At 38.6% G+C, this 13,894-nt stretch overlaps 1 protein-coding gene across 21 annotated transcripts in view; it reads right to left on the bottom strand.

The window, feature by feature from the left end:
* The window catches only part of ROBO2 (roundabout guidance receptor 2), a 1,531,972-nt gene that overhangs the window by 1,512,767 nt on the left and 5,311 nt on the right, over nt 1–13,894 (bottom strand). For 20 of the 21 annotated variants that reach the window (XM_048868637.2, XM_048868676.2, XM_048868749.2 and 17 more), the window contains exon 1: nt 8,982–9,060. The exons of the other annotated variant lie outside the window; for it this stretch is intronic. In XM_048868637.2, the coding sequence (XP_048724594.2) occupies nt 8,982–9,054 (73 nt within the window). In that variant the 5' untranslated portion in view covers nt 9,055–9,060. Of the gene's footprint in view, nt 1–8,981; nt 9,061–13,894 lie in introns of those variants that run through there. 21 annotated transcript variants of the gene reach the window in all.

Below are 13,894 nucleotides of genomic sequence, written 5' to 3'. Positions count from 1 at the left end.
TGATGTTGACCGTCCGCAGGCATGGTCCCCCGCAGCTCCCAGTGGCCGTGGTTCACCGTTCCTGGCTAATGGGAACTGTGGGAAGCGGCAGCCAGCATGTCCCATTGCCCAGAAACGGCGAACCGCAGCCAATGGGAGCTGTGGGGGACCATGCCTGTGGACAGTCAATGCCAGAAAAATGTCTTGCAGCCCGCAATCAGATTACCCTGATGTGTCCCACATGGGCCGCAGGTTGCCCACCACTGCTATAGGGGAATGCTTTTAAGGTGCACACAAAGTTAACCTGGCAGGCAAAATAAAGGCTGGCAGAACTTTTGAGGAGATTGTTTGGAGGGCTAAGAGCCTGTAGTGTCCAGGCACTGACACATACTTTAGCTCCAGCAAGTTACCCTAGAGAAAGGGACAACAAGTCCTGAATTCCCTGAGAAATTGTCACATATCCTCAAGTAGCACTGCTGGTCTGTAAGCAAAATAGCACTTTCTCTGGCTATCACCTGGCAGCTCCTTCCTACACCTTAATGCATTGGCTGCATTGCTGAGGGATAACAAAAAACATGGAAATGCTGCAAGTATTGAGGGAAAAAGGAATTTGTGGGAAGAACAGACTACTGAAATCATTGTCCAAAGGCACAAAGCTCTGTAAATACCCAAGGTACTTTTTATTACTACAAATTCACAGAAGTAGTGTTCTGTTAAAAAAATTGGCAAAGAATTGGTTTTAGAGATAGAAGGGTAGATTCATTTTTATTAGTGCAGTGTAAGCAAACAGATGGTGTTTAATTAGTTATTTACCTGCTTTGGGATTTTAATGAATAGAAGTGAAGATAATTTTCAATTTTCCTTTATCTACAGAAAGCTTGCATTTCATAAATGCTGAATTTTCATGTTATCTGCATCCATGCCAGTTTTACTATAAATATCAAAAACCTGAAATCATTAAAATTACTTCTAGAAACTGCATAGGAATCAATGTCTACATTTTATTAAATATGATAAATATTTTTTAAAACATATGTTTCACATGTGGACATCAATGAGGTGGTGTAAGCAGATTGGAAGTGTGTGAAGTATTAGTTTGTAGGAGAAAAAAAATAAGAGGGAAGCTCACAGGTCCACATCTCTGTAATACACAATAGAAAAAGGAATCAAACAAGTCAAAGCCTGATACATATTTTGACGTGTGACCTGAACTGCACTTTCTTCCTGCTGTGTTCAACCAGTGAAGATGCAGTTTAGGCTAGGGGCAGGTATAAAAGCATCAGGGATCTGTGGGATAACTAGAGCAGCATGCAAAGGTCTACATAGCAATTTACTGCATGGCAAGCCAGGATGCGAATCTACAGCACACAAGCTTGCCTCACAATAATGTCCTATGAGAACACTGCTACAGTACCGTGAAAGTCCTGGGGTGAGACTTGGCATACTGTCCTTTCATATAGACTATTCCTCCATGCTGCACTCTGGACCCAATGCCTAGTAATGGTAACATGGCTTACTGATTTGCTGTGCTATCATAAATACTGGGCTTCATTCTAGTTCCAAATGCCTACTACTTCTTCATTCATATCCATGTATGACACATTTTTTTTAACATAGAGTCACCAACATGAATTTAAATAAATAATGTGCACCACTTTCTGGTTACATCATTTTCTATTCTACTCATTCATAATGTGTTTGAACTGTATCGTCAGAATTCAAAGAGCACTCTGCTTATTGACATATCAAATTATAAAACCAAAAACAAAGTTCATGGAATTGAGAGACAGATCAGAAGGGAAACTTAGATGGGCTGGGGAGATGGGGAGGAGTTTCTCAAGTTTGCCACACTTCCTTCAAAAGATTCTTGCAAGGCAAAGGCAGCAAACTAAAGCCCAGGGTTAAATTCAAAATAGGGCTTCCTTCGGCCTCGATCTCTTTTTAAAGGAAATAGATTTATCTACTGCGCCTGAATTATGTAAGAGGGCTGGGTAGTTTTTGGATCACTAGTATATTTATAGCTATGTAAAGATAATAATATGAGTAATCAAATGTCAAGTATCAAGGATCATAAAAGACTATTACATATGGTCACACATTCCAACAATGAACTCTTCAAGTACAGTGTAATGGATTTGGCAGCGTAGGAAAAAGAAGACATGGCAACTAACAGAAGTAGATATGTCTAAAGTCAGCAGATATGACTGAATACTGACCCTTATATAGAAGGGTACCATTTTTCTGAGCTTAAAAAAAATGTGTTACCACCATCAAGTTACTGAAATTGTATTTATGAGCATAATCTATCAATGAAGAATCTGACTCCAAACCCAAAAAAGTTTACTTCTTTTTAATCCTAAATCATGCTTTTCACAATACATGCAGAAAGCTTTTTACTTTAGTCAAACATTTTTATAATTACATACAATTGCACTGATAGAGTAGACAATGAAGCCTATTTACTGTGCTATTACTTTATGTATTACCTGTCTACTGGTTGATTATTCCTGATACATTACTTCTGTCTGATTAACAATTACAGAAATTTAGCACAGCCAGCAGTCCAGAGCAACTATGTTAATTTAACAAAAATAGTGACTTTTTAGTGAGTACAACAGGTCAGTCTGTTTAAGAAATATTCTATTCTTCCATTTTAGTTAGCTGATGAAGATGAGCTCTCAAGAGACAGTATTGCAGAGAACTGGGTTTCTTGTAATCCTTTTTTGATTAAGGAATCACTAAATATTAAGACTCTCTTTAACACTTTGGGAGCATTCCATTTTATTTTTTAAGGTTTCTCTGAGCTCGGCAGAAGTTCTCTTTTACATATTGGGGAGGAAGGGGGAAGAAGAACTGCAATACAGGTATAAGAGATAATTAACTGCCAGTGTTTTCCTGAACCTCTATAGAATTTTGTCTTCCCTGAAGCAGAAAGGAAACTTTCTTTAAAAAATTCCCAAAGTAAAAGGTAAACTGGATAAGTGAGCAATCAAATATGATTGTGAGTATGGCATTAGTACAACTTCAGCTGGGAAGAAAGGCTAATATGTTTTCCCATGAAATGAAAAATGCCTAATTTTGTTTGTTTCACTTTTTTTCTAATTTACAAAATTAGCCATATCATACCTAAGAAGAAAATACCATTTCCTTTTCTGTAGGTTGGCTGATCGAGAACAACTGTACATATATATGTAAGAAAACCTGAATCTTTCAGTCACTTCCTGCTAGTCAGACACAGTTTGTTCAGCTGTAGATAATTTAAGTCACAGGTGCAACCAATCAAAGATTGCAACAAATTTGGGATTCACCTCAGGCAGGAGCTCTACTGAAGTATCTATGTTAGACAAAACCTTTTGATCCTTCTTTTCTTCAGATTGATAACCTGAAACCTGGTGTAATTGACACAACTCATTAAAATTTATGGGAGCTGAACTACCTATGTGAGATTGAATTTGGCCCCTGCAGTCTGGAGTTACTTTGATTGGTGGGCAATCGTAACCAACATTTATATACCCTTTCTGCTGCTAATATGTTTTTGTTTTACAATACATTTTGCTTTCATTTGTTCTGAGCCATCAGTTTACAAATTTACCCTAGGCACGTGGCCAATAAACTAGATATGTGAGTATGCTGCATATTTATGTGTCTTTTATACTTTGTTGTAACATTTATTGTAGATTCTTTTGAATTTCCATTCTATTTTTCTCTATCTTTATCATTTAAATCTAATTATATTGAATAGGGAGAGATAAGAGTGATTTCATACCATAATTGCCTTCTCATGAAAGCACAAAAGAAATGGGCCCAAAGGGGCTTAGACACCTAAATTCCTACAAGGATGCCACTGAACCCTCTAGTTGCCTAAACCCATTGGTCACCTACATTTCTGCTGTAAAAGTTTCCCAGGCATCTCTGTTTCTGCCTCGGGAAATAGGCATATCAGGCAGCAGTGCACATCTCATGCCTCAGCCCCAGCACAATCCTCAAACCAGATGGAGACAAGCATTCCCCTGCCTATTTTGCTTATTGGGCCTGATCCTGTAGGCATGCTCTGAGCATATCTAACCACACAAAATAGTCAAGAGCTGGCCTCCCTTGTCTTTAGCCTGGTGTTTCACATATTCACCCAAGATACAAAAGACCCTGGTTCAATTCCCCCCTCTACCCATAGGGGTTCTCCTACTTCTCTGATAAGTTCCCTAACCATTGGACTATGTGATACTCTAATAGGAAGCAGAGTAGCAGCCGTGTTAGTCTGTATCCGCAAAAAGAAAAGGCGTACTTGAGGCATCTTAGAGACTAACAAATTTATTTGAGCATAAGCTTTTGTGAGCTACAGCTCACTTCATCGGATGCATTTTCCACTGAATGCATCCGTTGAAGTGAGCTGTAGCTCACAAAAGCTTATGCTCAAATAAATTTGTTAGTCTCTAAGATGCCACAAGTACTCCTTTTCTTTCTAATAGGAAGCTCTTTCCAACACTCTTGTTGAAGCCATTCCGCTTTGTATTCAATAGTTAAATATTAATTGGGCAGTAAAAGGGTGAGTGACTCTACAATCCAGGGTTTAGGGCACTTACTTACCTGAGTGGTGGAGGAACCCTATTCAAATCCATTCTCCCTATCAGGCAGAGGATAGAATTAAACTGGGATCTGCAACATCATGGGTGAATTCCCTCCTCCCTGGGCTAAAAGGTTATAAGAGTGGGGACACTTTTACCCACCCACCCCCAGCTGTTTTGTGTCGTGTTATACAGCTGATTAAGCCATTCTTATAAGGAACGGCATAGGCATATAAGCCATTTGACTATAGTGGATGGGTTCCCAGCTGTGGATCACAAACAAAGATAGGCACCCGCCTCCAGCTCAGACCTCGATGCCAAACTATGAGAGGGGGCAGAGCTCAGATATAGTCATCTCATAGGCATCTCCCACTGTCTAGCTTAGGCAGCTCCCCACCTAGCATACTTGCTTTTGGTAGATCCCATTCTAAGGAATCTCTCAACATTTATTATATAGGGAGCATAGGCACCTCAGTCAGGCTTTATGGATTCCAGTGATTTTCTAGGCACCTACAAATTAGGCACTACAAAATCTAAGTCCTTTTGTGGATCCAGGCCACAAGTCCTACATTACAATCTAATGCACCACTAATATTCACAAACAAGGATAATACCCTTCCCTGTCTCACTGGGGTGCAGAGGGAAGTTTGGACAGGCCAGCATGGGGTAGCCAACACCTGGAGGAGGGGGAGGAGAACACATGCACAAACATGCTAGAATCAAGCCCCTCCTTCTGCTTCAAACTGCATGTGGGAGTGGGCCTGCAGGAGGGGCTCCTATTCCTCCCATTGGCAAGCCAGGGAGGGATTAGGGGAATTGATTCATTTTTACCCATCTTTTAGTTTAAAGCCTTCCAAGGAAGCTGGGGCCATGCTGAGATTGCTGTCTTGCCCTCCTTCCCTGTATTTGAGGTAGAACTGGAAGAGACCTGGAGAGGTCATCTAGTTCAGTGTTTCTCAGCCTTTTGATACCAGGGACCAGCTTGCTGACTTCCTAAACTGTGTCAGGGAGATCTCAGGGAGTGGTGCCCATCCACGGACTGGTCATTGAGAAACTCTGATCTAGTTCGTGGTAAACAGAGCTGCATTTCCAGGATCCTGTGGGTCTGACCAATCACCTGTTCTCAGTATCAAGAAGGATTTTTTCCCTATTGGGCCATATTAGCAGGGTCAGAAGGGATTTTTGCTTTCCTTGGAGCATTGTGGAAGCCATCTTAGATTAAAAGGAGTGAGACCTGGAATTCCAATTTTAGGAGGTAATGTAGGAATGTTTAGTTCATGGTAACTTACGACCTGTGTCCAGTAAAGATAAAGGCTAAAAGGGTCAGCTCCCAGACATGGCAGGGAGAACTTTGGCCTGTAAGCAAAAGAGGAGAGCTGAAGTCTTCACAGAGCAAAGTCCCCCTTGGTATCCTTTATCCCCTTCATGGTGGGGTAGGGCAAGAGGATTCAGAAGTGAGCCAAGTTCTAAGGATTAGGCTGAAGATCTACAATGCATTATTGATTATATAGTGGGAGCTCTGTAACCCCATACTAGACCCAATTAAATACAATACACCCTCACTATAATGCCCTTCATTATTATCAACTTTTTGCTATAATGAACCCAGTCCATGGATCCTAACTACAGTACAGTACTGTAAAAAAAAAATCACACATATGCACAATTTTTATCCAGCATCACAGGTTGAGCCCTCAGGCAGAAACTGAGGAGTGGGCCCCCACCCCACCTCCTGCCACCCAGGATCAAGCCAAAGCCACAGCCCCACCAGTGTGAGGGGCTGATGGCCCAGAGGGGGCTGACAACGCTGCCATCTGAGGCTGAAGTTACAGAGATCACACAAAAAAAATTAAAAAAAAAAAAATCATAGAATCGGTGACTACCATGACCAACTCCTAGCTTTATTTTTATTATTAATAATTAATTAAAAGCCTTTATCCAAGGCAACTTAATTAACTTACTCCAGAAGTTTATTGTTGTTTTTTATTGTCCTTTTGCTATAACAAACCCCTGGCTCTAACCAACAAAAGGCTTGGATCCCGAGAGGTTTGTTAAAGCAAGGATGTATGTACCTGGTATGTGAGAGACGGAAAGTGGATAAAAACAGGGAGGAGGGCTAAGTTAATAAAGTCATAGCTTGTGTCTGGCTTACATTTGCCTGTGAATCCTGATTAACAGGTAGTTGAAAAAAAGAAAATTCAAATGATATTTATAGTAGGCAAGATATAACTAAATATAAACAGATAATCTTTGTGGATAAATAGCTACCTGGTCACTCCAAGAACCTGAACAACATCTCTAGACCTTCCTGTAGGACCCCAAACACGGTTCCTGGACTGCTATCCCTATTAAAATCTGAGGTCACATCCTCTGGTGCAGATTGCTGCACCAGGTAGTGCTATTAATTCTCATGACTAGAAACTGCAAATCACGCAAGCAAAATCCCCATCTGTGTTTGGTGACAGATTCTGTCTTCTGCACTGTGGGAGTTACTTGTATCCTGGTTCAGAAAACATAAAGCCATCTCCCTCCTGAGTAGCCTCTTTTAAGCCCTTCTTATTTGAAATTTGCATCAATGCATAGTACAGGAAAGGCATATTATTGAACCACAATAGAAGCAGGGTAATTCTACCATAGAAAGAAAAAGGTCAATATTCAACACACTGTTAAATTTAACACACTAAACTGGTTCAGAACAGATTTTGCCTTCTACCCTTTGTCCTTTAAAACTCCCAGCAATCTGTTCTACTGGTCAGTAGCTATCAGGAAGTGGCAGCCACCACAATTTGCCATCCAAGTGGATCCTCCTCTAAACGGTATTCACAAACAGGATTTTCTGTCACATATCAGGGCTGTGCAGCATTACCCAAGTCATCCAAAAATAATGTACTGTTTAAAAAAAAAATCAAAATCAGATCTTCAAAACATTTTGAAGGTTATAATCAGAAAACATTGATGCCTGAGGGAATGTCAATGTTAGACATTCATGTCAATGTTAGACATTTGCAAGCACACAATACAAATTCTAAAATGAAGGAAGATTCCGTCCCCAAGTCTTTAAAAAATAATTATCTGAATTAAAAATATTACTTTGGTGTTGATTTTGACTTTGCCTCGCAAGAGATTTATCTCACTGATTTTTTTATTTGTATTTTTGCTTCCCTCCTTTTAGTGCATGACCAGATGAAAGATATTGCAATTTGAGGTCCTGATCCTCCAGTGAGCTCTCTGGGGGAGCAGGTATTTACCCATGAAGAGCTCATTGCAAGGTCAAGACCTTATTTACCATACGTACCAACAGTAATGCTAAGGTTCTTCTGATTTAAACCCACAAAAGCAAGGCAAGTTTGGCTTGACCATCCCTTTTTCACTGCATTGTGCTTTTATTGCCATTACAGCAGGATTCCAAGCCAGAGCATCCAATTGCTTTCATTTTGGTAGTGATGGTGGTTGTTATGGACTCAAGGTAGATCCTTAACACAAATAAATGAAATTTTCTGTAGTGAAATTCCATATGTCGTCATTTTAAATTTCCCAGTTAGCATATGGAACTTAACTGAATGGGTCCTTGTACGTAACTTGTGCCCTTTAGAAAGCCACATCAGTCACTTTGGGCACAGTTGTAACCATAGTTGTGTACACATACTGGTAAGAGAGCATCTGGTGTCTCCTTACTACCCTGCACTAGGAATACCATAGTGGATCACAGCACAAGAGGGACAGTAGCCTTCATGGAACCACTATTCCAGTGTTCACATAGGTGAGTATGGAGTGGATCAGCAGGATGGCATCCAGTGCAGTTGCACTTGGTATTCAGCATGCATAGATTACTTTCCTAGAGGGAACTCTCTGAATCATGATGCTTAGGGAAAAGCTTATGGTGAAACTACAGTCTAGTCCTCTGTAGTTTGTACTGGTTCTCTCAGAGTTAAATAGGTCAGCCATAAAATTATATATAGTAATTACAAACTTTCAAAAACACATTTAACTGTGATTAAGAACATCGCTTAGTAATTAATGATTATTCAACAATATGTTCAATGATTAATGCAGTAATTTACTAGGGGCTAAAATCTGCTCCAAGAACCTTGCAGAATTCAAGTAGTCACTGATTCTTCTATACTCTCCAATTTAAATGTGACATAAAAACGCAAAGTTGCCAGACTTCCTTATTTTTGTGATTACAATTGCTCTTTAACATCAGATTGTTTACAGATGTAAATGAAATAATAGATTGATATATGAAACAAAAAAAACCTACAGCTATATGATAGTTACTGTACTAGTGATATCTGCACAAAGGCCAACTTATTTCAAAATAGGTGTCTAAATATTTTTATTTCTTCAGAGATTTAAAACCAAAAAGGACACATTTCAGACACACTAGGCACCTACAACACTTAGTTAAAATAAAAATTAACATGAAATAAAGAAACCCACCTATACTATAGATATCCCAAATATATATTTGGGAACCTAAAATTGGGCATCCAGCTTTGAACATTTTGAACATTCATGCTTTCAAGCTTTTCTCCAACAACCATGATGGCCAGAAACTGACTTTTGACAGCTGAGATTCTCATGTATCCCATGAATCCAAGTTCTGGGGGTTTAAGAAAAATACCAAGTATCTCAAGACTCATGATAAAATAGCAAGAGTTGGCTACAGAAAGTTAGATATGTCCATTTTGGGGGAGAGAATGAAAATAAAACATGGTTGATTGTCAACAGCAAATGTATAGAACTCCATCTTTCCTTTTAAAAAAACAAAAAACAAAAACAAAAAAACCCCCACAACACTCATATGTGACTAACATACCACAAACTACAACACCATGTATTGGTTAGATTTGTAATAACCAGCTGTGAAAAACTCAGATTTTTGCAACCATTTTCTTGCAAAACTTTTCTCTTTAGAAACATGCATTTAGTTTTGAATTTCACATTTAAAATAAATCTCACAATGGCTAAGTTTTGAATTAAAAGTTTCTTACAGCAAACTATAAGCTTTCTTCCTATCACTGAAAACTTGTTCCAAGTTCATTCAAAGTATTTGCAAACCTTGCTGGATCTGCCCAGTGCTTCAGTTTTGTAGCAAGACCTAAAACAACTGGTGTTTTATCTGCTTGCAGCTTTAATTCTACAAGTTTTGCACTCCTCTGATTTTTTTGGCCTAAGCATGTTACTGACAGGAGAAAAAACAAAAGCAAGGAGTAAATTAAAGTGTGACCAGTAAGCTTGGGTTTCCTAAGTGCAATCATTCACACAATCTACTTTTGCATTAATAGTTCAAAATCAATATAATCAGCTCCTGGTGTGTAAAACCATTTGTTTTGTTTTAATCTGGTATCTCATACAGCAAGAGAAAGTTATGATGCATTAAGAAATCTCAGACAACTGACTGCTGTCAATACAATATGAAGAATGAAGAGTGAGTAGAGGAATAATACATTTTTCATGAACTGTTGGTCACTCTGAACAAGTAAATGGTGCCTACAAGGGAGAAAATGTGAGCACTGAAATTCTTGAAGTTGGTGAGTGATAATAATGGTTCCATATGCTGTAAATCAATCACAATTATCAGAGAACTTGGATACTTACTTTGGGTTTTTCATGAATTATCTTTATGATGATTAATAGGAGTGCCATGCTAACATATCTGAAATAGGAGGCCATCACACAGAAAAAGTTGTGTTGAATTACATTCATATGTTTAAAACTATCACTCTGCAAACACCTGATAAAATATTTGAAGGTTAGACATGAAGTCTTGAAAATACTTTTGAACATTACCTACATCAGTACAGAATTTGGCACCAGATATTTTTCAGAACATGCAGTTTGTCTAAAGCAGTGTGAAAATGATATAAGGAAGGAATGATGCACAAATACATCTGCTTCAAAATATTTTAATATTAGCCTCATGAGATGTAGAAATACCTACAAAATCAATTAGGTGTCCACTTTAACATGGTATCCAGTGATTTATGAAGAAATGTCTTAATCACAAAATAATCCACACATTTGTCAGATGTAGTGTCTCTCTGCAACTTTGTTCGGAATAACTGAGAACACCTGACCCCACGTGCTGTGACAATGCCATTATTTCAACACAAAGATATGATTATTCTAGATGTTAGCACAGTATGTAATATTTATAGCACAACTATCTCTTATGCTCACCCTTCATTCCCAACTACTATTTGGAGAGGTTCTTTTCACCTCCTCTGTCCCACCAATCACACTCCTGACTGCTTGAAGGGACAGCTTCTGTCCATTTGCTAAGATGTCCCTTGCAGTGCCTCATGTGTATTACACAATGCAGAGAATGTGTTTGTGACCATTCTTCCACTGGATGTCATTGTGACCAGATATAGCAAGGAATTCTCTAGTCAAACTTGTAGATTGAATAAGAGATGTATGCTCTGCTGTGAAGAGTTGTATGCTGTGAAGAGCTGGAAGTTGTTATATACCTCTGTACCATGAAAACAGGAATCCATCAAAACTTGGCACTAACAAGACACACTCTAAACTTAGCCACCTAACAACTTGCTTTATATATCACATTCCTCATCCTAGAGGAGCTGTAACGTGGAAAATAAGAATAGGGTAGGAGAAAACAACACACACACCCACACACACAGGAAAAAAAATCAAGAGATGAGTAAACACACAATTACAGAATAGGATGAGGAATTTCAATTAAAATGTACCCAAACACACACACAAAAACCAAAAAACCATACAAAACAAAAATATTGAAAAGTTTTCTTACATTACCTTCTAATAGAAACACAAATGAAGGGGGGATCAACAAAAATAAGACATTTGGTCAACATTATGGTTTTTATGCTTTGCTTTAACATTATGTCTCTTTCCCCTACTCTTTTTTCTGTGTTTTATTATTGATAAATTCCCCAGTCCTACAACTGATTGCATACTGGCTGTGATGTCACAGATAACAGACGCATACTTTAAAAAAAAAAAAGTACATGCTATGAGGCACTCCCGAACTATGCTAAAGTATTTTGATGGTACCTGTGGAGGTAAGGTGTCTTGTTCTCAGCCCATCTCTGGTACAAAAAAAGTTAATTTTATTAACTTCAGTAAAACATGCAGGCCTGATTCTCAGTTGCCACATCATATTCTGGCACATTCAGGGCCTGTCCGGCCTCTGGTGTAAATCAGAGAAACCTCAGGGTTCATAGCTTCCAAGACCAGAAGGGACCATTGGGATCATCTAGTCTGACTTCCTGTATAACACAGGTCATAGAACTTCCACAAAATAATTCCTAGAGCAGATCTTTTAGAAAAACATCCAATCTTGATTTTAAAATGGTCAGTGATGGAGAATTCACCACTTATCTTAATAAATTGAGTCAATGGCCAATTATTCTTTTAAAAAATTGTGCCTTATTTCCAGTCTGAAATTTTCTAGCTTCAACATCCAGCCATTTGATTGTTATACCTTTCTCTATTACACTGAAGAGCACATTAATAATTATGTGTTCCCTGTGTAGGTACTTATAGACTGTAATTAAGTCACCCCTTAACCTTCTCTTTGTTAGACTCAATAGATTGAGCTCCTTGAGTCCCTCACTACAAGGCGTGATTTCTAATCCGTTAATCATTCTTATAGCTCCTGTCTCTAATTTATCAACATTCTACTTGAATTGTGGGCTCCAAATCTGAACAATATTTCAATGATTGCAAAAAAATGTACTTGTTGCAAATATAAGCTACTATGACAGGTTTCAGAGGAACAGCCGTGTTAGTCTGTATTCGCAAAAAGAAAAGGAGTACTTGTGGCACCTTAGAGACTAACCAATTTATTTGAGCATGAGCTTTCGTGAGCTACAGCTCACTTCATCAGATGTATGAAGTGAGCTGTAGCTCACGAAAGCTCATGCTCAAATAAATTGGTTAGTCTCTAAGGTGCCACAAGTACTCCTTTTCTATAAGCTACTATAACTTCTATACTCCTTCTTGAGATTCCCCTGTTTATGCATCCAAGGATCCAAAAGAGCATTAGCTCTTTTAGCAACATGGTTGCACTGGAGCTTATGGTCTGCTGATTATTCACCATGACCCCCCCCCCCACATATTTTTCAGAGTTATTGCTTCCAAGGATAGAGTTCCCTATAGTGTAGCTGTTCTCCACTTCTTGAGTCCACAAAGAAGAAGAGCACAAGTTAGAGCAACCTTAGAAAGCAAATGTGACAATTTTTAAAAAGAGTAAATGGGATGACCTGGGTAATTATATCCCTGTCAGCCTGACATCAATCTGGACAAGATAATGAAGTGGCTAATACAGGACTTGATTAATTAAGAGCTAAAGGAGGGTAATGTAATTAATGCAAATCAACACGGGTTTATGGAAAATAGATCCTGTCAAACTAATATGATATTTTGATGCTATTACAAGGTTGGTTGATAAAGGTAATAGCATTGACATAATATATTTATACTTCAGTAAGGTGTTTGACTTGATACCACACGACATTTTAATTAAAAAACTAGACTATCTCTGCAGGGATCCCTTCTTGGTACATTACTTAACACCTTTATTAATAACCTGGAAGAAAACAAAATCATCACTGATAAAGTCTACAGATAACACAAAAATTAGAGTGGTAAATATTGAAGAGCACAAGTCACTGATTCAGAGCAACCTAGATCAGTGATGGGCAACCTGCAGCCCATGGGCCACATGCGGCCCACCAGAGTAGTCTAACCACTGATCTTGATTGCTTGGTAAACTGGGTGCAAGCAGACAAGACGCATTTTAATATGACTAAATGTAAAATGTATATATCAAGGAACAAAGAATGTAGGCCATACTTGCAAGATCGGAGATTCTATCCTTGGAAGCAGTGTCTCTGAAAAAGATTTGGAGGCCATGGTAGATAATCAACTGAACATGAGCTCCCAATGCGACACTGTCGTCAAAAGAACTGATGAGATCCTGGGATGCATAAACAGGGGAATCTCGAGTAAGAATAGAAAAGTAATTTCACCTCTGTATTTACAAGTGGTACAACTTTTGTAACTACTGAATTACTTTGAAATACTGTGTCCAATTCTGTCTGGTGCTGACAGTTCCAAAAGGATGCTGAAAAATTGGAAATGGTAGAGAGAAGAGTAACCAGAATAATTAAAGGACTAGAAAACATCTTATAGTGATAGACTCAAGGAGCTCAAGCTATTGAACTTAACAAAGAGAAGGTTAAGAAGTGACTTCATCACAGCTTAAAAGGACCAATATGGGGAACAGACATCCGATAATGGGCTCTTCAATATAGCAAAGAAAGGTATAACACCATCCAATAGCTGGAAGCTGAAGATAGACAAAT

This window comes from Caretta caretta, chromosome 1 (assembly GCF_965140235.1).
Source record: "Caretta caretta isolate rCarCar2 chromosome 1, rCarCar1.hap1, whole genome shotgun sequence".
NCBI classification, from domain to species: domain Eukaryota; kingdom Metazoa; phylum Chordata; order Testudines; family Cheloniidae; genus Caretta; species Caretta caretta.
The sequence above is the reverse complement of the archived record's forward strand: the minus strand, read 5'-3'. Positions and strand labels throughout refer to the sequence as shown.